At 44.2% G+C, this 26661-nt stretch overlaps 3 protein-coding genes across 3 annotated transcripts; 2 read left to right on the forward strand and 1 right to left on the reverse strand.

The window, feature by feature from the left end:
• Window positions 1–500: 500 nt before the first annotated feature.
• On the reverse strand, window positions 501–8745 carry mlh1 (mutL homolog 1, colon cancer, nonpolyposis type 2 (E. coli)). The gene is made up of 19 exons (XM_076019084.1): window positions 8408–8745; window positions 8052–8142; window positions 7796–7894; window positions 7634–7707; window positions 7472–7544; window positions 7269–7360; window positions 7127–7169; window positions 6149–6237; window positions 5933–6045; window positions 5745–5838; window positions 5492–5645; window positions 4228–4520; window positions 2464–2606; window positions 2176–2284; window positions 2021–2084; window positions 1765–1929; window positions 1060–1152; window positions 857–967; window positions 501–760 (listed from the first exon to the last, which is right to left on the reverse strand). Exons 1-19 carry the CDS (start codon window positions 8512–8514, stop codon window positions 605–607), a joined length of 2163 nt encoding a protein of 720 aa, XP_075875199.1. The 5' UTR covers window positions 8515–8745; the 3' UTR covers window positions 501–604.
• A 5949-nt stretch (window positions 8746–14694) lies between these two features.
• On the forward strand, window positions 14695–23137 carry fam83ha (family with sequence similarity 83 member Ha). Its single transcript, XM_076019089.1, has 6 exons — window positions 14695–14993; window positions 16054–16502; window positions 16609–16773; window positions 17934–18058; window positions 18204–22287; window positions 22381–23137. Exons 2-6 carry the CDS (start codon window positions 16062–16064, stop codon window positions 22390–22392), a joined length of 4827 nt encoding a protein of 1608 aa, XP_075875204.1. The 5' UTR covers window positions 14695–14993; window positions 16054–16061; the 3' UTR covers window positions 22393–23137.
• A 1672-nt stretch (window positions 23138–24809) lies between these two features.
• LOC142883818 (androgen-dependent TFPI-regulating protein) lies at window positions 24810–26253 on the forward strand. The gene is made up of 5 exons (XM_076019085.1): window positions 24810–24976; window positions 25088–25213; window positions 25310–25411; window positions 25514–25629; window positions 26078–26253. The coding sequence occupies exons 1-5, from the start codon at window positions 24824–24826 to the stop codon at window positions 26235–26237; spliced, it is 657 nt and encodes a 218-aa protein (XP_075875200.1). The 5' UTR covers window positions 24810–24823; the 3' UTR covers window positions 26238–26253.
• The last annotated feature ends 408 nt before the right edge of the window (window positions 26254–26661 follow it).

Consider the following 26661-nt stretch of genomic DNA (forward strand, 5'->3'; position numbering starts at 1 on the left):
GAGATGAACAGTCGCGTGCTGACCTACTTCAGGTTCAGTCATGGGACTCGATGATTCATATTTTTCTCGACCTCCGTTTAAGGCAGTGGTGGGCAAACTACGGCCCAGGGGCCATATGCAGCCCAGTAAGCTTTTCAATCCGGCCCGCCGAACTTGAAGAAATGATATTAATAGCAAGTACGTAATAAAGCGGCTGCATTTCATCTATTTTTCAGTGTTTTAAGAGTCATTTCAATAAAGAGCTAAATATCGTTGTGCTTCAAAAACACATTTTGTTGTAACTTTGCATTTGCTCATTTTCAATACACGTTAAAGCATGTTTTCTACATATCCCATGATATGTTTTTCCCCCTATGAGGTAGGTCACCAAAACACTCCATCCTTCTGCTCCGGCCCCTCTGTCACATTTTAGAACCCACTGTGGCCCACCAGTCAAAAAGTTTGCCCACCCGTGCTTTAAGGGTTCCTTATCCCGACAAACTTGAATTCTTTACTCAGGCTTTGCTTCATACAAAATATTTATTTACAGCAGAAATCTGTCCTAAAAAAAAAAAAAAGGAAAGCAGCACATTTGGTAGATTTTTCCTGATAGTGACGACCCCAGCTAGCACCTCTCAAACACTTTGTAGAGGTCGGGCAGGTTGGCGATCTGCAGCACGGTGCCGTCCTCGCTGAAGCTCTTGGGCGGGCTGAGGAGGCTCCGCAGAGCCTTGAAGACGACGTGCTCGGCCTTCCACCGCCACGACGTCGCCTCGCCCTCCTGAAAACCAGCGTGGCACATTCTTTCATTCTTTAGGCTTCCCGGTTTTGCGACGCGATTCGACGTCACGAACGGCACAATGTCGCGTCTCGCTACCTGCTCGTCTCCGGGCTCGGCCTCCAGGACGTACTGCTTCCTGATGGAGTAGAACATGCTGCACTCCTTGCTGAAGTCTCTGAAGCACTCCTTCTCGTTGTCCCAGTTCACCTGCGCGGCCCCAAACACACAGGACGACGCTTTAACGGTTTGCGCGCGATGGGAGCCGCGTTAGGAGTGGACGAGTGCGAAGCGGAGCTCACCTCGGTGGCCAGACGCAGGATGAACATGGGGAGACCCTCCATGATGGGGGTGTACTTATCCAGCAGCAAGGGGAGAGCAGTTAGATTCCCATCCTGCCGGGCAAAACAGCGGACAACCTTGTGTTTGTTTGCCGACGGCAAAATGAAGAACTCTTCTGACTTTCAAGGGGTTTAATTATTATTATTATTATTATTATTATTGTTATTATTATTATTATTATTATTATTATTGGTAGTACTTATATTAATATATGATTACGTGTTATATTGCTCAAGGACTTATGAAGTAATACAGCATTTATTTTAAATGCTATATTACTTAATTTTGAATCCTTGCATTGACAAATCCAATAACGTCTATAGATGTTATTGTAGAAAAGATGAGCATATTTAGTTAGCCCTGTGTTGGCAGCCATCAGTCAAAGCGCCCAGTTTTAACAGCCTTTTTGCACCTTTTGCACGTGCAGAAAGGAGCAAAAACAAAGACAAAGCAGAAGTTCAGATACCAGTGTGAGTGTGTTGGTACTTCCCTGGGAGAGGTATCAGGGCCCTTTGTGACATCACAGAAGGACTGAGTCAAATAACTTTCTCTGAAAAGTGGTCTTTTGTCTTTCCGGGGTCACTCTCAAGTGAGACACGCGCCCTGTTAGAGAGCTTGGGCAAAGTGGATTTAAAATACCGCGGGACCATTCTGTGTGAACGGACCTGGTCAATCTCCATGGAGAAGTAATCCTCCAGCATCTCCACTTTCCTCTTCAGGAAGTCCACGATGTACTGGGCCAGACCCTCTTTGGGACCGTCCTCCTCCGTCCATCCGCTCCCCTCCGAGTCCAGAGCCAGCATGGCCAGGTCGTAGAGCGGAGCCGGTTCCTGAACTCACACGGACAGCGGGGTCAGAGGGGGTCACATCCTGCACACATTCGCCGTCCCCTCGGTCCCAGTCTCCCTGCCCTTTACTCACGGATAGTCGCAGAACGCCAAAGTTTCCAAAGTCGTAGATGAGGATTTGGTAGAAGAGCTCCTGACTGCGAGGCAAAAACACAGTGTGAGGAACACAAGAAAAAACAACAGCAGAGGGAAAGAGAGTCTGAGAGGAGGCGGGAAGTGTGTCTTGACCTGAGGGTGGTGGTGTTGAGCAGGTACAGCTTGGTGTGATGCTGGATCAGAGCCCACTGCGGGTTGACGCAGCCAACAAAAGAGTGGTTCTGCAGCATTTCTAGCAGACCTGGGGCAAAAAAAAAAAAAAAAAGAATAAATAACAAGCGCGAAACGAGCACAGGGGTTCTGGCAAGCGGAAAAACAAAAGGCCAGTTTTTGGGTGAAACTAGAAAAATAAGTTGTGATTTAGAACTCGGTGAAGGTAACTGCCTCAGAAATGAAGTGTGAGCAGTGTTTGTGGCCGACCTTTGTGAGTGTTCTCCGAGACCTCGGCCCGCAGCTCTTTGATGCTGGTCAGTTTGATGACTCGTCTCTTGGGCGCCTCAGCAGCCGTCACGTCCTTGTCTTTGCTCTCACTCTGCTGATCCGACTCTTTCCTCGGTTGCTTCCTGGCAGACAAACACAACACAAACACAACACTGAACTGAGACTTCCGCCTCCTCCTCCTCCTCCTCCTCCTCGGATGACACACAATCCCTTCCAGATTTCTGCTTCATCATCACATTCTCTATGGCGAGTAATCTATTACCAAGTAATCCACTACTGTAATTAAACTACTTTTTAGTAACACAGTAATGTAACGGGATTACTCTGGCAAAACTGGTAATTACATCACTACATTCATTACTTTTCCGGAATATTTTGCAAGCTAAAGATATCTTATAAACGTCTGAAATTTAGAGACGCAACCGAAAACAGTGATGTCACAGATTGATGATGCGGTCGTGAGCGCAACATCGTGGACATGGATGTGCGACGACGCACCAAAATAACCGTGGCGGCGGCAAAAGAAAAAACAGCAATTACATTATTTTGAGTTCATCTCGTCTGAATCAAAGAATATTGTGGTTTGTTGTGCGTTACGTGCAGGAAACAACTCAACTCTCAACTGCTCCTTTATCTTTTTTTTTTAACTAAAGTAATTAGTGATTGATTACTTTTGAAACAAAGTAGTTAAAGAAGTAATTAGATTACTTTTAAAGGAGTAATCGGTAGTTGGATTACTTTTATGGAGTAATCCCAACAACGCTGGTTATCACGCGTCATTGAGAGTTCTGAGAAGTGTTTAGAAAGAAGTACAAATGAAATGTGTCGCAAGCTCCGGCTGCCACCTTCAGCCACAAGGGGGCAGAAGGATTTCAACATCGCCGACTTCCTACTGACACTCAGCGTTGTCCAAGCAACTGGAAGTCCCATAATAAAAACACAATCACAGCACACCGTCAGGAGGGAAACAACCGACAGTGAGTTGCAGTGTTACTTTTGGCCACCGGATGGGCGTGGCCTTCGAAAACACGGCGTCACTTGAAACGTGTATCTGAGTAGACCTTTGACTTTATCCTGTCACGTTTGCTTCATGTCTTTGCGTCAGGTGCTCAGTTCTCAGGCGGCATGCATTTATATTATCAGACTGAGTGACTCAATAGAATGTGTCCGAGTGATGTTTGACAAAAAAAAAAAAAAAAAAAAAAAAAAAAATCACAAAAAGAAAGCCCACAGAGAAGACTGGTAAAGTGGTAAAAGGACTGCACTTATATGGCAATGGAAGTTGTCGGGGTTCTTGGCAGGAAAAGGTTTTTTTTTTTTTTTTTTTTCTTTAAATGGGGGTGTGTTCGAAAGAGACAAGGAAGCAAGTCTGGTCAAGATTGCTCCACGAGGCTGAAATCAGCAAACATTTGCAAGTATTGCATGGAAATGACCTGATCAGCGAAGCCATTGACGATCCTTTCGACAGGCTCGCAGACAAAATGCGATCTCACCGTGTCACAGCTAAAAAACAAAACGCTTTCGCTTGAAGTGAAAAACAGGAGCGAGAAATGTGCGTTTGCCACCGTTGCGACGCAGCGCGCGGATGACGTGTGACTTTACTCATCCCCTGCAGGCGTGCGCCCAAGTTTACTCAGGCAGAGGATCAAGCCCGGGCTGCTCCTGCTCTGACTCGCAGCTCGCTGTCACCAACCCGCTCCTGCTGTTTGCACGATTTCACTCCAGCTAAGCACGCTGAATCACCTCCGTGCACCTTCGCCCTCCTCGTCATCCTTCGGCAACTCCTCCCCCTGCTGGTCACCCAGGGCCTCCAGCAGGTCCGCGTCGTCCATCTCCCCCGTCTCGGCGCCGGCGGGCCGGGCCGGTTCGGGATCAGGAGGCGGCTTCTCCTTGGGCTGCAGGAAGGCGTCCAGTTTCTGCACCCGGCAGTCGGTCCTCACCATCTGATGGGCGTAGACTCGCTCACCGGGTTCCGCCGAGCTGCTGGAGGACTTGACCTCAGCGGCGCCCAAGACCGACAGCCCCGGCAGCAGCGTCTGCGCAAAACACGACACGCACGAGCTCATCGTCGTCGTCGTCATCACGCAAATGGAAGAAAGTGCAGACAAAAGGAAGCCGCTGTTGCGTAACATCAGAGAATTTATGCTGCGTTCAGACTGCGGGCAAATCAGATTCCTTCTCGAATGTGATTTTCAGGGCTGACAGTCCACACTGTTTTTTTTTAGCAAGTGTCCAAATGGGATGTGGCTCTGTTCAGACTGGGCCACAATTCTGACCCATCTGACAGGTTGCTGCAGCAACGACCTCGGAGCGGAGGCGTCGTCCAGTGCGTGCAGTGTGTGACGTCATGTAATCATGACAGCAGCAAAAACTAAAAGCGACTTGTTGCAATACGCGCCCTGGAGCTTCGCTCGAATGGGCCACATTATTGAGCAATCTGACCGGTTGCTATAGCAACGACATTGTAGCAGAGGCGTCGTCCAGCATCAGTCATAATTGCAACAGCGGCGCTTGTTGCGATACGTGCCCTGGAGCTTGGCTTGAATGGAGCTAATATCTCCCCACACACCGATGAGCCAGTGAGTTTCCTCCTCTGTCCAGGGACTGCTGCTTTCTACTACTGCTGCCTGCTCCATTACGTTGCAGCTCCGCACGGTTTCTGACTGTTCAGACTCCAAAACAGCCGTCCAGTTTCAATCTGGATGGGCTGAAAATCAGATTTTTGCAATCCGTCTTGCAAAAATCTGATGGATTGAAATCACATTCGGGGCGTTTTAGTTTTTGCCGCTGTCACAATAATACGTCGTTGCTACAGCAACCTGTCAAATGGGTCAGTAATGTGGCCCTGTCTGAACCGAGCCACATCCCATTTGGACACTTGCTAAAAACAGTGTGGACGGTCAGCCCTAAAAATCGGATTCGAGAAGGAATCTGATTTGGAATCAGATTCGCCTGCGGTCTGAACGCAGCCTGAGGTGCCGTCGTTGTAATCCTACCCAAGCTGTACCTGGGTGAAGTAGGTGCGCGAGGAGTTGGAGCCCAGCAGTTTGCTCTCCACGTGCTTCTGGACGCTCTCGATCACGCTGTCCTCGTGCAGGAAGTGCACCTCGTGCTTCGTGGGGTGGACGTTCACGTCTACGTTCTGCGGGGCGATCTCCAGGCTGCCACCGGGAGGTTGACAAAGTTGAGATTCAAGTCCGATTTTTTTTTTTTTTAAAGGGAGGGAGGGAAAGTAAGAAGTGTGAAACTGGTTACCTCACCTGAGGTAAAGAAACGGGTGCGTGTTCTTGGGGAGGTAAGCGGCGTAAACCGTCTCGATGGCTTTCTTCAACGCCGTCGACTCCACCAGACGGTCTGCGGCGTCACGGGAGAAAATCTTTGTTTAGCAAAGAGGCAATCGGCAACCCCCCCCCCCCGACGTATTAGCAGTCTTTCCAGCGCTACGTACGGTTGATGAAGAGGATGAGGATGCACTTCTTGACCGAGTAGTTTGCGTTGGAGACGAAGCCTTTCACCTTGAAAGCCAGCTTCTGATCCTCGCAGCCGACCTCGATGAGCTCCCTGGGAACGCGCCAGAGGGCCAGTCATGCAGGCAACGTCACGACACAACCAGTTCGCACAACATCAAAGGCCTTGCTTCCGCTTGTCACCGAGATATTAATACCTGCTGACTGCGTTGCCAAAAACCCCGCGGATGTTGTCTACCACGGACGCGTTGGGCAGCGTCCTCACGTCGGCGACGGTTTCTCCTTGCTGATTGACAGAATATATGCAAAAGATGAATAGGATTTAATTACGCATCAATGTCATTTAGGGGCAGGGCGATTTTGGACAAAAATAAAATCCAGATTTTTTTCCCCTGAAAACTCAATTTTCAATTTAGATTTTTTTTCCTTTTTTGGCAAAACTCCAAAAGACAATGTAATAAATTATTTCAACTATTTTATCTTTATTTTCCAAAAAAAACGAAAACAAATTTCCCTATTGGAATGAAGTGCAACTGAAAGACACTGTAAATCCTCCTTGTGACAACATTCACAGTGTCCTTGACCAAACAAAGATGAGTCCCTTGGGATTAATGAAGTGAGAACCTCACTTTCACCAAACTTCACTTGAAAATGAGCAGGTTCTTCATAAACAAGGATGAAGTTCCCTCATTTGGGAATAAAGTGAAAACTTAAGCACCAAACACAAATGAATCCCCTTGTGGATAAAGTGACAACCTCAACTGCCTTTCACCAAACATCACTTTAAAAATAAAAGGTTTTTCTATCATCTTGAACAACGATGAATAAATACAATGCAAAACTTTCACATTTTGTAAAACAAGGCGCACAGCCTGGAAGCATGCGAGAGGAAAATCGATTTTAAGATTTTCTTTTTTTTTTAACATCATTTTGACTCATAAATCAGATTTCGATTTAAAATGGATTAATCGCACAGCCCTAGTGTCATTTTATTAATTGCGATTGCAATAGCAAAATTACAAAATAGCAATTGATTAACTTTCCACAGTATTTCTATCAGGCAGCTCATGTATTGGCACCATGCAGGAACATATTACTCTGAGGAGCAATAAAGAGCCAATCCACGGCTTTGGCAGCATTGTTAAAATGAATGAAGAAACCAACAACTAACTTACCTTCTTGACTGAAAAGCTTTTCCCTGAATTGTGTATGGCGTACCTTGAAGACATCATTTGAACGTGTCAGTAAAGGCTGATGATAAATGTGACAGGAGCAGGAAGTGTGAAACAAAAAGTGGACAGAACCAAGATGCCGGACCTGCTGACCACTTCCACAATCCTGGCATACTCATCACTGGGACTCTTCAACGCTTTCCTCCTCGTTGACACATTATAAAACAGGTCTTCCACCTGCAACAAAAAAAAAAAAAAAAGGGGGGGGGGGGGAATTGAAATCTCACACCTTCAAGAGCATCCACAGGATTGGATTTCTTCAACAGCATAAATCATCCACAAACTCACGAGGATCTGTGTTCCTTGGTTGCCCGCACATGGCTTTGGGGGACCTTTTAACTTGCCATCACTGTAGCTGGCTCTGCAACAAAAACACACCCATTACCTCACAGGAGCTTGTGTTGTGTGGCTCTTAGCGTGCAAAGGTGGAGGAGGAAAAGGAACACATACCTGTAGGCGCACTTGGCATCTGCCGTCTTTGTGGTGATGGTCACATGCGCAACGTGGCTTACGCTGGCAAGGGCCTGCGAATGAAACGCAGGTGAGTGTAATTAAGAGGTTGGGGAAAATGTGCAACTTTGATACAGTGAATCCTGACAAAGGGCCATTTACCTCTCCTCTGAAGCCGTAGGTTGCAATTGCTGAGAGATCATCAAAGGTTTGGAGTTTGCTGGTGGTGAACCTCTCGCAAACTATTTCCATGTCTTCTTTCTGCCTCGGCGACAGAAACAAGAGTGTTGATGTTTCACGTCCCACTGATTTCAGCAAAAGCAACTACAAAGTGTAGCTGGAGTCCCTCCAATAGTTTCACTATACATGCTGCATACAGACAGACAGACAGACAGACAGACGTGTCCCTGTCACCCACCCTAATGCCAGTGCCGTTGTCCTGGATCTGCAGGAGCTTCAGTCCACCTTCTTTCACCGTCACCTGGATATTGGTGGATTTGGCATCCAGACTGCAACATTGCGGTCAACGAGCACACGTTAGAGGTGATAAACACACGTTATATGGGGGGGAAACCCGCGGTTAGCTCTCTCCCACAACAGGTGTAACTACTATACTTTACGAAGGGTTGTGGATGTGACTGCACCACGATGTAAACAACACTGGATCCTGGTATTAAAAAGCCACCTTGACACACAGCTACTTCTGTCACACAATGCTAAGTAAACAAACAGGAACACGGTGTCAGACCCAATCAAGCGAGGATGATCAGTTACCAGTTTTCTATCAGCTCCTTGACGGCGTTGGCAGGACGCTGTATGACTTCTCCAGCAGCGATCCGGTTGACGACGGTCTCGTCGAGCCTTCGGATAACACCAGCCATGATCACAGCTCGGCCGAGCGGGTTCAGTGCTCTTCAACAACGGTTGTTGGCTGCCAGTGCACACAATTGTGTAGGAAAAGTAGTAAGTTTATGCTAACTTAGCATCACTGGCTCCACGACCAGCACACGCGTAGTAACAGGGATACAATAAACAAAACGATGTCTCACTCGCAAGAGCTAAATACGTCGTTCTGCTTTAACCACAAAACACATTTGTGGAATATTTTTTCTTTTGATTCCAGAAAAACGTATGTAAGTTAAAGAATGTTAATTGTGTCCTTGTGTTTTCGGCCAAAAATGCTAAACTGAGCTGCCCCTTTTACGTGATGGTGGTGCATCACACTTACCAAAAGGCGATCTTTGAACAGACGGCGCGCGCTAAGAAAGGGGGTGGGGCCAGCACCGTGCTGGCGGATTGGCTTAACGTCTTCTTCTTTTGTATTATTAAAGCAGTTTTACAAGGTCACGACAAATACAACGCATCAAGGTGCAGTTGTTCTCTGTTGTTGTTTTTATGTTTGTGAACAACTATACAATTTAATTAGACGCGAAAATGCATTTTGTCCGTTCAAAGAGTTCATGGTTGTTTAACCAATGTTCTTCTCCTTAATAGTGATCAGTCGGCATTCTGACGTAAGCTGTAATAGTCATTGCATTGCTGTCTGCCGTAGAATGATAATAGCAAATGTATCAGATGTATTCTTTTAATATATTATTGTACATTTTCTCATCTTTTTGCAAATGAAAAAGTATGACATTTTTGAAAAATACAAAAACATACACTTTTTGTTTGCACAAATAAGAAAACTGACATTGTTGGTGTCTGCTGTTCAACTCTTTTGGCCTCTTAAGTCATAATGTGAGATAAGAGTCAATTATTTCCCCTAAGGAAGATATCATTTGCTGGGGTTGGGGCTATAGGTCCAAATGAATTACAAATCAACACTTGTTTTGTCAACGCATTATTCCAAAAATGTCCATTTGTTCTAAATATTTTACGGCGCCTTTAAATTGCGTGGTAGATACTGGAAGAATGTAGTATACTATCCCTGGTTTATTACCTAGACAAACAACATTCCAGTCGTCAGAAAAGTCCTCATGGTATAATTTTTTTTAGGTAGAGGTAGCACAATAAAACATTACAACGAGGTTTGATCTTATAACAATAAAGTAAAACCTTAGGTAACCTCGCACTGATCCCCAAATGTGCACACAGCAATCCAAAGCATTCCTAATAAAGCCTGAACTCTGAAATCTCCTCTCTCTCACTCTCTCACTCTCTCTCTCTCTCTGTGTGAGTGCGTGTGTGTGTGTGTGAGTGCGTGCCTTCTTTTGCTGCCAAAATACTGTTTTGGCCCCAGTTTTGGGGCAGATATAACAATTTTACATTCTTGACTTTTGCAACCATACTTCCAGTACATGCTTACAAAACATACTTTACTATGGTTCAGACAAAGGTATTTACAATCAAACACAGATTACATGTAACATCTGTGAAAATCAGATCTGTGATTCGAACTCAGAGCGTTTGCTTGAGAAGGAGTAATCCTTTTGGATTTTGCAGTCTCACCTAATTACACCTGCTTGCCTCTGTATTTGAACTTGTATTTAAGCTCAGCGGTTGTCAAAGTGGAGGTGCTCAAGGGCAAATAAATTAGCGAACAGGAATTGATTTGCTCGAGAGAGAAAAAAGACGATCAAAGCTCTATGCAGTTGTTTCGTGCATTGGCCTAAGTCACTCAGCTTTCTGTGGTTCTACTGAGGTAACAGGGTTCATCTCTGATGTCAGGAGTGACATCAACGGGATGCTGTGCATTAGCTATGAAACCATTAATTCCAGATGTGCTCGAGCCATCGCCTCGTTTTGTTTAGGTTGCCCCGCCGACAGAATGCAGGCCATTGTGCTGCTGCTGCTGCTGCATCAAAGACGCATTGGAAGGATATGATGGCTTTCCTGACACGTGTCCCCGTCTCCCTGCAGGACATTCCAGTTTGTGCTGTAGAAGTAGGAAGTGCCACAGTGCACAGTGCCTCTCTACAAGTGGGCAGTACAATGCAATAGATCATAGCTAGACATACAAAAGGATGGAATGTTGCATAACGTAAGCACAGCCGCTTTTCCTCGTCCTTTCTACTGCCGTGCAGCAATGCCACTGCCATTGTGTACAACTGCTCTCCCCATGCCTGTGTAAATTTACCCTGAAGGATGAAACCATAAACTGTACAGTGAGCTACAGTGCCAGGGTGTGGCCATAACTACTACCTATCTTTCATATTTTATTAAAGAGAGCATTTGTATTTTCTTCTCGTACCCTTTATGCGCCTCCTTTTTGTATGGCCACTCCTGTCTGTAGCAGCGCCACACAGAATGGAAGCTACACCTCAGGCACGCGACGAAAAGTACAGCAAAGACTTGAAATAAAACGGATGCCTCCGCTCCAAGTTCCACAGATTGAAATGCATTGCAGGATGTCAACAAGCCAAATGACAGTCAAATCACATTCAAATTCACCCCTTCTGCTCAGCGCCACACGCGCTGTGTGCAACCAGGGCATCTCATCCTTTAACTTGGGCTTTGACAGAAACGCCTGTACTTGAGTGCTCCCGGGAACCACCGCTCCATGCTGAATAGTGTCAATACATTCCACACTGACATGAGCCTGCCACTCTGCCTTTGCCTCACCTGGGTTTCCTGTTAGCTGCTTTCTCTACATGGGAGCTGAGGCACTCTGGTGGCACATTCCGTGTTTTTTCTCTTGACCGATAACTACCATCAAACCCTCTTGACAAGGCCGATGAAAGGCGCAAAGGCACGGGAGGAATTTGCCATAGCCTCTCTAAGTGACAAATATAGAGGGACTCTACTCTTCAGCCTATCATGAGGGTGGTTCACTACAACTCTAAATAGAATTGCAGTTTCTTCCACGCCTCTACATTTTAGTAGGGTGGTGTGCTTACGTCATTTCATCATCCACTCGAGTTTTCCTTAATTTTATATATATGGAAAGACATGATCTCACCTCCCTGAGAAGTGCTAACACTTCCTGTATCCTGAAGCAAGACCCGTCCCTGTAAATGGGTTCTGCAGCTGGTGTTCTTCCCCACTCTCTTCCCCCTATTATGTCAGCACGTCAAAAAGCCTTGACCAGTTTATTAACAACAGATGAACACGTCCTTCCTGTCTAATATAAAGTGGCAGTGCAGCAGGATAAATGTGTTTTCAAGGCAGGGTGTGTATGGCTGATAGGGGTTTATGTTTAGGGATACTCTTTAAATGACTTTTTATGACTTGAGATCAGATTAACCTACTTTTGAGATGACACAAATACAAAGACAAACTTGTTTAACAGACCAACAAGCAATATTGCTATCCTGCTGTTAAGCTGCTTTGAAAAGATTTCTTTCTTTTTTCCCATCAGTAAAGAGATTTCACAGTTCATGCATCCCCACCCAGGCTATGAAGTTAAGCTTTAGGTTAATATTCAAAGAGTTTAGTGACAGCTGTTATCGTGAGTTTCAGCACTGTTTGCTATGTTGTTCTCCCGATTGTTTCCATTCAAGTCTAAAAGTGGCTGGTTTATGTGAAATACATCAATTGCTTTCCACTATCCAAGTGATTAACTGTTTAGGAGAATATGCCCAACATGTACACAGATTCTAAAATTAGAAGTACATGAACTTAACACAAGGCTTGAGGACTGGTTCAGGAAAGGGTTCTAATGAGAAGGAATGGGCATCCTTTGAAGAAAGGGTGGAAAGAGAGTGCTTCAGTAGCATGGATCACAATCAGACTGAAAAAGATAAATGGCTTCAATGTACAGTACAAGCACACAGCTATTTGTATCAAAGAGACCTTGTTGCGACCTACAGTTAAACGTGTAAAAGTGTAATTCTGTTTGACACTAATTGTCCATTTTGACGTCACATAAGTGTTTATATTATCATTGTGATTCATGGATTCCTGGAGATAAACTGATAGGGGAGGGTTTGGCTCTGACTCAGACCTCGAGGTTCACGTTTTGTAACCGTGATGGCAGTCACAGCCAGCAGGCAAGATGGAGAGTGCAGCTGTGAAGGATTGTTACACCGAGGCATGCTGTGTTGCAATCATGAATAACCTTCAAGAATGTTCGCTTCAGTGTTTCTAACCTCTCCTCTGTGTGCATTGGGTGGTGCCTCGAGTGAACAATAATCAATTGTCTCCAAGTCTTCACTTGAGCTGCTTCATTGCATCACTTCCTCTACGTATGATCAGTCCTGACGTGGTTATTTTAGGTATCTCTCTCTCTTTCCCCCCTCTCTCGCCAGTCCTCTCTCCCTGGTTCTCTGTCTCTCCTTTCAGGGTTTAACTAAACATGCACTAGAAGCCCCCACTGTCTGGGAGCAATAAATGGCCTCCCTTGAACAACAAAGGCAAGTTTCCACATGCTTGCTCTCTCTAAATTGTGGATTAAAAGTGCCTCCTCTTGATTGACTGCTAAATCTGTTTGTGACCTTTGATGAAAAAAAAACCTGTTTGTGAATCATGAGAAGAAACTGGTTGGCAGTAGAAGCGTGTTGGCAGCCTAAGGCTTTGTTTTGTTTGTTGTTGTTGTTTTGTCAGTGAGGTTTCTACTGTACTATTCCTTTGTTTATATTATTAGGCTGCACCCTCTCCAAAGGGCACCAAAAATGTTTTCAAAAAGATGTATCCACACGTGTGTTGTTTTCATGACCTCATTAGCATAAGGGGTATGGTTTAGATAGTCTCAATACCCTTTATTACCACTCATTTAATTTCACCCTATTTAACGGTCTGTTGTGAAAATCTAACAATAAAAATGTACTTAATTGCCATTCCATACAAACTCGTAGTTGGTTGGGCGATGCATTTCCTGTTCTTATTATCCGGCCACCAATTTCTTATCTGACAACATGTTAGCCACATGTCTACTGACATTTTTCCTTTCTTACAAGTTGTACAGTTGGGTAATAATTCATGTCCTCCAGCTGTCAGGCACAGTTGTTTTATCTGGTAATAGCTGCAATTTGTAGTTATAAACCAAACAAGTAAATAATGTGACCTAAAAGGTGATGTATAACCCTATATCTAAAACCATGTTATTGCCACAAACATTTTCCATCATTTAATAATCAATTTGTTCCGGCTGTAAAATCTAAGGCAGAAATTTTGAAAAAATCTTACTAGCTTATGTTTTAATGTAATGAATAAAAAATATTAGTATTGCCTCTAGCCCATCAACTTCGTAAACAATTGTGATGTTGTTTTTAACTACACGTCAGTTGTTTTGTTCATTGTCTTTGCATGTCGAAACAAACAAAAACCCATGGCCACCACAGAATTATGAAGTATGGTTTCAAATATGCATCCATCCATCCATCCATCCATCTGCTGCTCCTGCACTCATATCACCCATGGGTCTTTCTTAGCCGTCTTGGGGTGAAAGTGGGGTTACACCATGGATAAATTGCCAGTTACATTTACTGCAGATATTCAGAGTTCTTGAGAAGCCTGACGTGTATGTATGTTGTGCCAGTTGAGTATTTGTCACTGTCATTGTTGAAATGCACTTATTTATTAACTGTTGTTTTTGTAAAATGTATGACCTTGTTTTTGCCTTCACGTCTCCTTGTTTAAGATGAATGTCAATGCCCGTTGTCAATAAGAGTCTGTTCTTAATTGCTTGGTTGGGTAAATAAAGGTTAAATAAATAAATTTAAAAAATTAAATAAATAAATAAATGTCTTTGGACTTTGGAAGGTGGGGTTCCAGCAGAGAACCCACTCAGACACAAAGAGAAGCAAATCCCTCACAAAATATAGTCGGGAATATAGCCTGTGACCCTCTTGCAATAATTAACATAAAAATACATCACAAAGAGAAAATCAGGCAAATTGATATTTGTCAGTTATCCTGTGACACTCTTCTGGGCGCTACTGTGAAACTCGCACTTTTGCAGTTGTTCCTGTGAATGCAGAACTTCTGCACTGTCACACACACATCACGCCTACTACTAAAGTCAATAATTAATTGTCGTTAACGAGCTCGTGCACAAATTCCTGTTCTGTGGACAGATAGACAGATAGCTCAGGTGTGTATCTGATCCCAGGTCAGGCCCGCTGAGCCCCGCCGTGCTGTCAGAAATCAGGCAGCAGGGCACAACCTCCGAGGCGGGCGGGGCGAACACGGTGCGACGGCTCTACTAGTCCCTGTGAGTGAGTGTGACTGTGTGTGTGTGTGTGTGTGTGCGTGTGTGTAAGAGGTGCCTTCGACATTTTCGACAACATGCCTCAAGCATGACATTAAACTGGTTTTGCTGGGTGACGGAGGGTAACAAAGCTATGTAGCTGGAAAGTCTCTTGGAGTCCCACCTGGACGGCGGCGGCGGCGAAGAAGAAGAAGAAGAAGAAGAAGAAGAAAACATGGTGAACAAAACCAAATGACGAGCTCCAAGTTGTTTCGACCCGACAACTGACGTGTAAGTTTGATTCCGAGTTTTTCCGCTGTATCCAGTAGTGTAACATATGGTCGGTGACGGTGCGGTGTGCCGTGGCTCGGGACAAACGTACACAAACGTACACAAACGTTAACTTTATGTGGCGAGTCAAAGTTGTCGGCGAAAACCTGACATAGTCTCTGGTCGGCGCACAGCGGTAGTTTATAATAATAAGTTGTTTACTGTGGGATGCGACTTGTGTTTTGTTGGGCTTTTTTTTTTTTTTTTTTTCCCCTTCCTCGCGTGTTTGGTTTGGTTTTGAAGGATATTTTCTCCTTGCTTCCGTTTCAAGCGGTTTCACATGAACTTACAAATGGAGACTTTTTGGACCCGCGGGAGAAGCCACACCCATGACCCATCTAAACCTCGGTTCGATTCAACCGCCTTACTCAGGGAAAATAAGTTGTTTAATGATAGTGTTTAGGAGTTATTTTATATATTCATACATATATATATATATATATATATATATATATATATATATATATATATATATATATGTATATATGTATATATGTATATATATATATATATATACATATACATATATATATATATATATATACATATATATATATATATATATATATATATATATATATATATATATATATATATGTATATATATATATATATATATGTTGGCAATAAATCCCGAGAAAACGCGCCTCACGTTTGTCTACTACTGCTGCTACTACGGTACTGTAATGTGAGCTGGGCGACGTTACTGTCAATAACATTTTAGGTAGTTGAAATAGTTTCACAGTTTAAAATAACATAGTAAAACTGTGTGTTGAGGTAGTCAGGATTTTATTAAATAGCGTGGGTTAAGTTATGATTGACCACTTCTGACACAATCCTCCAAGTTTTAATGTATTGGACCTGTGATAAAATTGTCTGTCTGGGTTTTCCTCTTCTTTCTGCTTTGTTTACGCAGCTTCCCAGGTTCTGTTCTTTTGTCTGTGTCACTTTAACAGTTAGTTCACAGTCCGTTCAGCAGATGCCTGCTAATATGTCTGCTTTTGTCCACTCCACTTTTCAGATTACATTATGGCACGTCGTTCTCAGTGTTCCTCGGCAGGGGATAACCCCATGGACCCCAACTACCTCCCTCCTCATTATCGAGAAGAGTACCGCTTGGCTATTGACGCGCTGGTTGAGGTGGATTTAGAAGGGTACTATCAGTTTCTGCAGAAGGCGGATGTTGTGGACTTCCTGTCCTCCCCTGAGATTCAGTACATTCAGGAGTCGGTTCAGCTTCCTCAGGAGAGCGTCGCTGAGCCACGTTCATTAGAGACTGGCGGAGATGGATCCTCAGACACGTACTGGCCGCTGCATTCGGACCTGGACGCGCCGGGTTTGGACCTCGGCTGGCCTCAAATGCAGCACTTCATTGGACCTACGGAGGTCACCACTCTGGTCAACCCACCTGAAACTGACATGCCAAGCATCAAAGACCAGGCCAGACGACTCATCAAGAATGCCCAGCAGGTACGTGTGTCATTTCTTGATCAAGCATCTTGGAGGCACAGTGATGTCTGGAACTTCAGTTCTGCCTTTTCGTTTTCATTTCAACTAATTATTTTCACATCCTCAGGTGATCGCCATAGTGATGGACATGTTTACGGATGTTGACATCTTTCATGATATTCTCAACGCTGCCATGAGAAACGTTGCTGTCTACGTCCTTCTTGACGAGCAGAACACACATCACTTCATCAACATGGTTTCCAACTGTAGAGTGAATCTACAAAGCATTCAGGTGAGAGCATATTCCTGTTAAGAATTGTGAATTGACACTTCCCTCAGTTCCCAGCAACCCACCCTGAGGAGGTATAAGCACAATCAAATAGAATGAAGAGCTGCCACAGTTAAACTAATTAAAATAAGATGATAGCTATTTTTATTTTTAGCTTTTTTATTTTTGTTTTTTTAACTGTGCTGCACTGGGTTTCCTCAAGCGTTAAGATTACAAAAAAGCATAGGCTCTATTCTGATCTACTCTTTACTCTCCAACTAATTAATACCGACAGTATTATGTATCGTATTACGGTTGCATTTTAATATTTTTGCCAAGACCTACAGAATTACAGTATCTGAAAGTACAGTGTGTACTATTTTATGTTCATGTACTGGCAAGCTGAGAGCTTTGTTGACGGTAGAAAAGAAACAGAGACAACATACAGACAACACAACAGCATCTATGGTTTAGTTTTTAGTTAAGGAATATAGAAATAGAACAACAATGAAAATTTTCCAAAAAATGTTTTGTTCATATTGAGAGTTGCATGTTAGAAACTTGGAACAACTGTTCTGGAGTCAAATGGTCAAACTAATGTTAGCATCTCTTAAGCACGAGCACTGAAAGCACACTTAAGCTGTTGGAACAGTTGACTTCCAACCTCTGACTGTAGGAGTATGGGAAGCGGCTGTGTATTTATGAATATCATGTGCTCAGTGACTCAAAAGCTATTAAAGTCTTCAACACACTCTCTTCATTGTCACGAGAGTTACTGTTAAGTTTTGGCCTGTGTGTGTCTGTCCCTGCTATGTACTCGCTTCTTTCATTTATATACAGATAGTTTCCTTTTGACTTTCATTGTTGTTCCGCATAAATGAATCAAGATGTATCAAATGAGTGTTATATATATATATATAATGTTACATATATCTATCCAAAACCTGGTGTACAGCTTGGCAATACTGATAATCAAAACTATTTTATACATACATACATCATAGAACTTTAATAGTCTCATTTGTATCAACTGAAGTGAAAACGAGTTGCCGATTCAGCCATTTTCCTCTGGATTTTTTTCAGTGATCGTTCTTATGCAATGCTGCCACCTAGCTACAGATGTAGCTACGCTACTGTAAGGCCAGAGCATAATAATAACTCTTGGGTGATTTGATGTCTTGCAGTTTTTACGAGTGAGAACAGTGTCTGGCATGACGTATCACTGCCGCTCAGGGAAATCCTTTAAAGGTCAGATGATGGATCGCTTCTTGTTGACAGACTGCAGGGCCGTTTTGAGTGGAAACTACAGGTGAGCATATTCAGAAGAGAGCACTGTATTGCTTTAATTTAATCATTTCAGTTGTATTCAGTTTATGTGCATTTTATTAAAAACTGGAACATATCTGCCAGCCTTTTAATGCCACCCTGAAGCTTTTCATTCATGTGTTTTCCAGCTTTATGTGGTCTTTTGAGAAGATTCACCGCTGCATGGCTCACCTGTTCCTTGGACAGCTGGTTTCAACCTTTGATGAGGAGTTTCGTATTCTGTTTGCTCAGTCCCAGCCGCTGATAATTGAACAGATGTTTGATCCTATGGAGGAATTCAGCCTCGTACAAAGCAAGAAGTACCCGAGTGAAAGACCGTTATTGTATAGAGACCCCAGGAAATTTGTGCCTTCTGAAATTCCTCATCCAGAAGAATGGCCAAGACATTCGTATGACGAGCGCAAGGATGTAGATTGGAGAATGAAGCCGCTCAAAAAAAAGAGGGAAAGTTTTCACGGCCTCCCAGACATGCCTGGCAGGTTTCCATCCCACCAAGCACGTGTGGATCCGTCTTTTGAACCGAGCCCTCACAGGACGCCCATGATGGATAATCCTGCCTTCAAACGTCACAGTTATGCTGAAGGCGTTGTTGGAAGATACCCATTCCTGCAACAACAGGGAATACCAGAGCTAGATGATCATGCGCGGCAGTTCCACAGGCAGCAGCAGCCTTTTATGGGTCCAGGAAAAGAAACAGACTACAACGCATATAACAAATTCTGGAACCAGGACTATTTAGCAGATCCTTATTCTGAATCTGTTTTACCCCCAGAGGTGGAGCCGCCTGAAACCTTTGATCCGGTGCTGAACTATTTGTCTTCTACCAGAAATGTTGACTTTGACCAGGGTTCAGATAAGTTGGCGCCCACACCAGATTTGCCCTACGGTTCACCTTATTCCAGAAGACGGGGAATAGCCCAGACGTCGCCCACACCTCCAAATCCTGTTGAGCAGAAGCATTTTTTCCTGGAACCTGACCCTGGGCGAAAGGATCCAATAGTGAAGCAGGGGCTAAGAGACTGGAGGATTAGTTCATACCTCAGTACGTATGACGGTAAAGGAGACGAAGGTCTCCCGTTGGCGCCACCTGATGCATCAGATCCCTTCGAAGAGCCGTCTTATCCCAGTCAACAAACCGCACCAGCTGCAGCTCTCCCAATGTCTAAAATTCCAAATGTTAGAGAGTTTAAAGTGCCCGTGGTACCCAGACCAAGTCAAATGCCAAGTTATGTTAAAAACACTGCTCTAGAACATACAAAGAAATCGCCAGATGAACCTTCAGCGGCCCCAATAGAAGCCAAAAGAACCCCAACCCCAACCCCAACCCCTTCAGAGTCGTCCTCAACAACTGAGGGGGAGAAGGCTGAGGAGGCAGAGACACACAAGGAGCCGAAACTTTCTCTTCCTCTCCGGGACGACTCGTTCCGCAGGAAATACAATGCAGCAATACCCAGGTGCTCGAGGTTGAGATCCTCTTTGATATTCAGCTCCCTGGATCAGCAGCATTCATCTGAAGATAACAACACTACTCCAGGTGATCAAGATGAGGAAGGTGACAAAAGTGAGGCCGAACCAGGGAAAACAACATTTGCCTCTCAGGTTTTTGCACACAGGAAAAAGGCAAGGAAGCCTATAGAATGGAGCAGTTTCATAAAGTCAGCTACCGTTGACAACTCTGCCACGGACTCGTCAACAACAGAGGAGGAAAAGAGTAAAGCGGCGGATAAAGATTCATCAAAGGCTGAGGAGACGAAGGAGTCGTTGAACTTGCCAAACGCATCAGTGCCTCATTCTAAGCCCTCTGAAGCTGAGCTGTCAACAGCTGATCAACCAACACAACCACCAATATCCATGCTCACAGGTTCGTCATTTGTGGATATGAATGACCCTGACACGAGGCTGATGTTTTTCAAAGAGTTGGCAGCCAAACGTAAGGCTGAGAAGGCCGCTGAAGCTGTAAAGGTGAAAGGTCCTATGAAAGCACCACCGGAACTCAAAAAACAAGCCACTGCAGAGAAGCCTGATACAGAAGAAATTGCTGTAAAAATAGTGACTCCTGAAGTATCTATGGGCTTATTCAAAGAACAGGGCACTGTGGAAAATGCGGAACAAAAAGTTTCAAGTGACGTCTGTGGTTCAGGTGATCAGTGTGTGGAAAACAGTCAGACTGCTGGCTACGACAAGAATGAGGTCAAGAACGATCTAAACCCCGCCCCAGTCTTTGAAGAAGACGCACGACCTGAGATCATCACTGATTCAGAGGTGAAGAGCAGCCAACCAGAGGCTACACCTCCTGCGTCTGCCGAACCAAAATTGCAACCGAGTGACTCAACAAAGGAACCAAAGCTTTTGAACCTCACAGAAGAAAAGAGCATCAACATTTTTCCACCTAGTCCTGCTAGCAATTGTACTCCCGCAAGTGATATTCCTCCAAACAAGGGCACTGTTGAAGTTGAAACCCAAAGCTTTGATTCTTTAGCAGGTCAGGCTACTTTGACTGAAAGCAGCAAAATTGAGGCATCACCATTGACTTTGACTGCCTCAGAGGACTCAGAGATCCCAAATACTGGATCAGCTCTTGCGGTAGCCAGGAGTCACTCTCCTCCAATGGAACAGCAAGAAACTGAGTTAGAAGCCTCCTCCTCCTCCTCCACCCCCTCCCCATCTTCCTCTGATCACATTCACTCAGAGTCAAGCACGGAGATTATCCCAGGACAATCACCCTCTAGCTCCAGTCCTCCCGACACTACATCAGAGTTGGAAAGTTCTAGTGTTACCCCAGAGGAGTCAACCTCAAGTTCTGTTATATCGCCCCCAAGTTTACATGACGCCATCACCCCCTCAGCCCAGCCAGTTGAAGAGGAAACATCACCAGGATCTCCAAGTCAAGCTAAGCCTGAGTCCACCCCGCCTCACCTGGATTCCGTTTCCCAGTTGGCGGTATCTGAGACCGTTCACGCTGACTCTGCACATTTAGAATCTGATGATATCCTAGACACGTGCCCTGCAGACATAGAGGCAAACACACCCTCACTGGAGACCTGTGAAATAATAGACCCCAAAGCATCCTGCTCACAGGCCGCCTCAGAAAAGGACGTTGATGAATCAGAAGATGGATCCATTCTGTGTGTTGTGGATGAAGAATTGGAGGATCCTGGGTCATCGGATGAATTTTATAGCACACCCCCTGGTTTTTTATCACCCGATTCGAGTTTAACCAAACCCAAGTTTGACCAAAATGATGGAAGTGGTGAAAGTTCTTCCTCAGAAATCCCTTCGCCTCAGTATTTCTTGGCAGAAACAGAACTGTCGCCAACTGAACAAGATCCATCAATCAAAGTGGCGCCTCTTTCCAAATCTAATCTGGCAAGACTTGTCTTACCGATTTCAGCTGATAGAGAGTCATGCTGTTCTCCAACTGAGTCTGTTGAACCAGATCTGTCCCCTGGAACTGAAAAAACATTGAGTCCTTTGCATAGCCCCTCACAATCTACCTCTCTTAATGAGCACGTGCCTGCGGATTCAGATGAAACTCCAACGAACCCGTGTGTTGGCAGTTGTGGCCCAGTTGAAGCCATCCCGAATGTCCCAACGGAAGAACATCAGCCATGCAAAACACCTGAATCTGAGATTTCTGAGGCTCCACGCGTAGAGCAAAGTGGTGATACTGATGAAGATGGTACAAAGGACGGACAGAATGAAGCACACCAGGAACCTGTGATATCGAACGCTGACGAGGAGAAAACTGATCATGCCGAAGCCACGCACGAGATAAACCAAGCTGCCGTCCAAGAATCAGCCCACTGTGAGAAAAGAAACGACAAAGTCGCCGACAGTAACTCCTCCGAACTGCCAGAGGTCCCGCCAGACGAGGTCCCTGTCTCGCCACAGTCCAAGCAGGCTCGAGCGAGCCAGTCCCGCTACCACTCCTCAACGGCCAACGTGCTGTCGAGCAGCAACCTCCGAGACGACACCAAGCTGCTGCTCGAGCAGATTTCTGCCAACAGCCAGAGCAGGAGCGAGGCCAGCAAGGAGGTGCCCGTCACCGATGACGAGAAGGAGGACGAGGCCGACAAAAATGCAAAGAGGGGCAAAGAAGCGGGCGGGAGGCCTTTAAGCAGAGGGCAGCCCAAGTCGACTCAGGACCGCGAGAAACTGCTGGAGAAGATCCAGAGCATGAGGAAGGAGAGGAAGGTTTACAGCAGATTTGAGGTAAGAATGCCTGAATGATTGTTTTGAGTAGTTTTTCAGTCAAGTGCCCACCCCTCTTGAATCTGTTCTGAATGTGTCTGTGCCTTTTTACAGATAGCTCCTTAAAAGGAAGGAAGAAAGAAGAAGGGTGGGGACAGAGAGGACTGCATATGGAAAGAAAGAAGCTGAGATGTGGACCAAAGATGTTTTTAAAGACAGTGGATTCTGCTTAGTAGAGCTGCATAGGCAGGACAATTGTGTCAGTGGCAATACACGTTGAAACATACTGTACACTGTACTGTTAGTAAATCACTAAGTCATTCCAAGTGTGAAGTGTATGTGGACATTTTATGAGTGATCAAATGTTTAATTTTTGACTGTGTGGGTAAAGTGCAATGTTTGCGAGAGGTCTTTTTTTGCAGGGTGGGGTGGGGGGGGGCGTCTTTGGCCTTTTTATTTACATAACTGACAGCCATCACAATAATAGTAGATGATTTGAAGATACAACAGGATGACTGTAATAATTGATCCTACATTTTGTGTCACTATAATGTCTTTTTTTTTTTTTTTAGAAGATCTTGATTGTGGACTTTGTACATATGCTGTATATATACACGTAATCAAACAAGTGTCCATTTAATAGTGTGAGTAAACTGTAACTTGAATTATTTCTGAAAAAGTAAAATGAGGAACAATTCCAGACCTGTATTGCGGCTTGGACATGATGTATCAACATAATACAAGATGTAATAGTGCCTTTTTTTTTGCCTCCACTGCCAACTGTGTAAGACTTACTGGGGTTTTGGCATCAAATGGAAAAAAGTGTATATTTACATACATTTAGCTAAATAAAATCACTTAAAATGAATAATTGTGGATGTGCTGAAGGTTCTGTGATTTTGCAGTGTCATCACAGCAAGTATAAGAGAATCAAGGAGGAACTCAATCAATGGATCAATATGAGAAATATGATTTTACAGCTTAGAGATGCTGAAGTGACTTTCTGCAGTAAGGATCAAGCCTTAGCCTCACAGTTTTATTATTGCGGTTTAATTTTGTAAGCTAAACCAAAGAAACATGGTAGCATGGCCATGGGCAAAACATTGCACTTTATAATGCAATATGCTTCCTCACCACTAGATGCCATCAATTTCGATCACTAGGCCTTTAAAGGCAGTGTTCATTATATTCTGAATCAAAGTGTTTTTATTATTTTTTTCATTTTGCAAAATTGTAAAATTAAAGGGCGACATCATGGTGCAGTGGTTAGGACTGATGACAAGCGGACTTTCATTGTGGAGGCCTCTGGCAAGTTCACCAAGTGCTTTGGTTTGGTCTGCCTGTCCTCTCTGCCGTCACTTTTTCAATTCTCATCTGTTGACTCCAAATTTTCCGTGGATATGTATCTGAAGTGTAACCTTTCCTTTCCCCCTCGGACGGCTGGAATAGACAAGATAACATGTTTTCACCCTATGTGTAGGATAATCAGTAATAAAGCCTAGGAGTGAAATTGATAAATAAAAAAAAACAGGATAAATATTTGCATTGCAAGTTTTTGACCATATAATAAAACAAATAATGGTGCAATTTATAGACATTGGAGACTTAAGCGACACTTTTATCCTTTTGCATTAGGACGTGTGGTGTGTACTTAGAAATAAACATGTAACTAACCTGTATTTTCTTCCACATCAAAAAAAATGTTACACCTGTTTTTACAACATATGCTTTTTATGATATCACATCACTGGTTTCTTGTGTATGCAAAATGATGTACATATAAAAGTTGCACTATTCGGCTGTTGTTTGCTATTATTTGATATGTGACTGGGTGAGAGGCCATTGTGAAGCACTTTGAGCACTGTTAAGGTGGAGAAACGTGCGATACAAGTGCACTCCATTTATCATTTACATAAAGTCATGACAGGACGGAACTTTTTTCTGTTGTGGACTTCTTTTGCCATGCATTCGTTTTCTATCATTGCTTGTCCTGCGCTCGGGTTCACGGAGGCGCATGTTTTAAATCCATGCATGAGAAGAGAACTTATTATATAAATGGAACCCAAATGAAAATGTCAATTTGGGATAACCTTTCACAGGCCCGGTGGAGGCTGGGGGGGGGGGGGGGGGGATCACCCACATACAAGCATACGTCATGACTGGCCGGGATTTGGTTTGCTGCTCAGTGGTAGAAGTGTTGCAACGAGTCAGCAGTTATTTGTTTGATACTGCTTATTCAACTTGAACCGATCTGATTGAGCTCTGACCGGGAAGTATAAAAGAATACTCTTTCATGCAGTGGGTGAAATCGCGACCCCGTCACATGCCACAGCGGTGGGTTATGAAATGCAGCCTACCAGAGTTCATTGGGAACAGGGGGTCTTTTGTGTGCAATGCTCACAAATGTCTTGATAAGCTTGTTCCGCGCAAAGCTAATCTTTAAAATACCTCAAGTTCAAGGGGAAGGACGCACATCGTGAAGAGTCCCTGAGCGAGACCGGGGTTTTGGTTTTCCTTGTTGCACTGTCAGCTGGGGATTTTTTAGTCTTGCAAAGAAATGGCTTCAAGCATCAGCACGGTGTACCACATCACGGTGTTCAGCTGGTATGCCTTTATTGTCAAGACTCTGGCGGATAAGGATGGAGAAGAGTTACCGGCGGGAATCTTTGTCTATGGTGGACCTTGGAAGTACCTCACTTTTTTGAATTTGGTGAGGCACAGCTGTGCGTACACATACAGAAATTGACAATTGACACCTGCGAATGCCAGATCATATATAACCGAATGCTTAGTGTGAGCGATGTTGCTGTTGCTGTTTCAGTTGCTACAGATGACCTTTTTCGCACTGGCCGCTGTGAACGACCTGCAATCTGACACAAAGTTGGACAGCACTTTGGTCAGATGTAAAGATCTCCTCTTCTCTGTGTTTGCCTTTCCTGTCGGCACAGTGAGAACATTTTCCAACCATATTATTATTTTTCTTTTTTCTTTTTTTTAATTGAGTTGTTTGCAATCATTTACATTGCAATTATGTCCTTGTCAGTTCGTCGTCCTACTCTTCTGGAGCATTTTCACCTATGACAGGGAATTAGTCTACCCAGCTTCTATTGACACCTTCTTCCCGCCATGGATTAACCATGCCATGGTTTGTGAAACTACATTTTTAGCCCTCAGATTCTAAAGTGATCTGGATTATCCCACTATAAATAACCTCACTCGCCGTGTCGTTCCCACATTGTTTTCTCAGCACACGTTGGTCCTCCCCGTGTTACTTGGAGAACTGCTCGTGCAGCCGCATGCTTACCCCGAGGCCAAGCATGCGATGGCAGCGCTGGGTGTTGTGGGCTTGTCCTACTCGTTTTGGTAAGCGCTGAGTTGGCACACGCACACCATGACAATGAGATTTTTTTGAACGTCAATAGAAAAGCAATGAACACAAAGCAAGTCTGAACTGTCTCATTTTTCTTTATTATTATTCTCGTTACTTCATCTGAAGGTGAGTCAGCGCATCAGCAAAAACACATCTTGGGTGTAGTTGAGACTGGTCCAGCGCCGCAGGGGTATTACTAATGAAATACAACTGATCTTTTAAACTTTGCCCTTTACAAAGATTATGTCTCCCATAGTTCACTCCATAAATACATTAAACGCAGAGTTCCCCCGGGGTTGTTTTCCTTCTGTGAAAATGTCACCAGCAGTTTCCCTTGGGTACACAACGATTGAACATTTGCCCTTTTCCTCAGACAAGACAGCACAAGATAATCCATCAGACACAGTGGCACCTCTTCTTTTTTTTCCCTCTGCTCTATAGGATTCTATGGGTGTACTTGTCAGTTGGAATTTGGGTGTATCCCCTTCTTGGGCACTTCAGCTCTACTGGTCTGGTTGCCTTCTTCTTTTTCAACATGTCAGTCGTAGCCTTGCTCTACATGCTTGGGGACAAGCTGAACAACCACTTCTGGGGTAAGTAGCCGTTAACAAGAAAAACAAAGTACCGTACATTTGATATCTGGTTTTTTTTTGACTGCCTATTTTTCTCTTTTAGGAAGGTCATGTACAGAAAAACAGCTGAAGCAAAGGAATGCACCCTTGATGCCTCATCGAAATTGACTTTTTTTTAACACAGCTGTTACATTTTTGGGGAACAAAAGAACCCTTTTTTTATTGGCGTGTCAAAGTTTGTTGACGAAATCATTGTTAAATAAATTAAGGGATCTGCGACAATTTTGTGGTTCTGGTTTGACCAGTGAATGGTGATTATTCTTTGCTCAGCGCAGCACACTCAAGCTCAAGAAGACATACCTTTGCAACTGCTCACAGCAGCGAGCACCTTAGCCAACAATTTCACTTAGCCAAGTTAGAAGCTTTCTGTTGAAACTATGTACAATACTTCTA

Source organism: Nelusetta ayraudi, unplaced genomic scaffold, assembly GCF_046127955.1.
Source record: "Nelusetta ayraudi isolate G7.1 ecotype Tasmania unplaced genomic scaffold, CSIRO-AGI_Nayr_v1 ptg000008l, whole genome shotgun sequence".
In the NCBI taxonomy this organism is placed as follows: Eukaryota; Metazoa; Chordata; class Actinopteri; order Tetraodontiformes; family Monacanthidae; genus Nelusetta; species Nelusetta ayraudi.

Excerpts from the sequence above, each read along its gene's own strand:
- LOC142883818 (XM_076019085.1), top strand. The coding sequence starts at position 24,824 with ATGGCTTCAAGCATCAGCACGGTGTACCACATCACGGTGTTCAGCTGG. Across the intron at positions 25,214-25,309 it reads TTGCCTTTCCTGTCGGCACA|TTCGTCGTCCTACTCTTCTG; the intron begins GTGAGAACATTT and ends TGTCCTTGTCAG. Across the intron at positions 25,630-26,077 it reads GGCTTGTCCTACTCGTTTTG|GATTCTATGGGTGTACTTGT; the intron begins GTAAGCGCTGAG and ends TCTGCTCTATAG.
- fam83ha (XM_076019089.1), top strand. The coding sequence starts at position 16,062 with ATGGCACGTCGTTCTCAGTGTTCCTCGGCAGGGGATAACCCCATGGAC. Across the intron at positions 16,774-17,933 it reads TGAATCTACAAAGCATTCAG|TTTTTACGAGTGAGAACAGT; the intron begins GTGAGAGCATAT and ends GATGTCTTGCAG. Across the intron at positions 18,059-18,203 it reads GTTTTGAGTGGAAACTACAG|CTTTATGTGGTCTTTTGAGA; the intron begins GTGAGCATATTC and ends TGTGTTTTCCAG.
- mlh1 (XM_076019084.1), bottom strand. The coding sequence starts at position 8,514 with ATGGCTGGTGTTATCCGAAGGCTCGACGAGACCGTCGTCAACCGGATC. Across the intron at positions 8,143-8,407 it reads AAGGAGCTGATAGAAAACTG|TCTGGATGCCAAATCCACCA; the intron begins GTAACTGATCAT and ends GCAATGTTGCAG. Across the intron at positions 6,046-6,148 it reads TTTGGCAACGCAGTCAGCAG|GGAGCTCATCGAGGTCGGCT; the intron begins GTATTAATATCT and ends GCGCGTTCCCAG.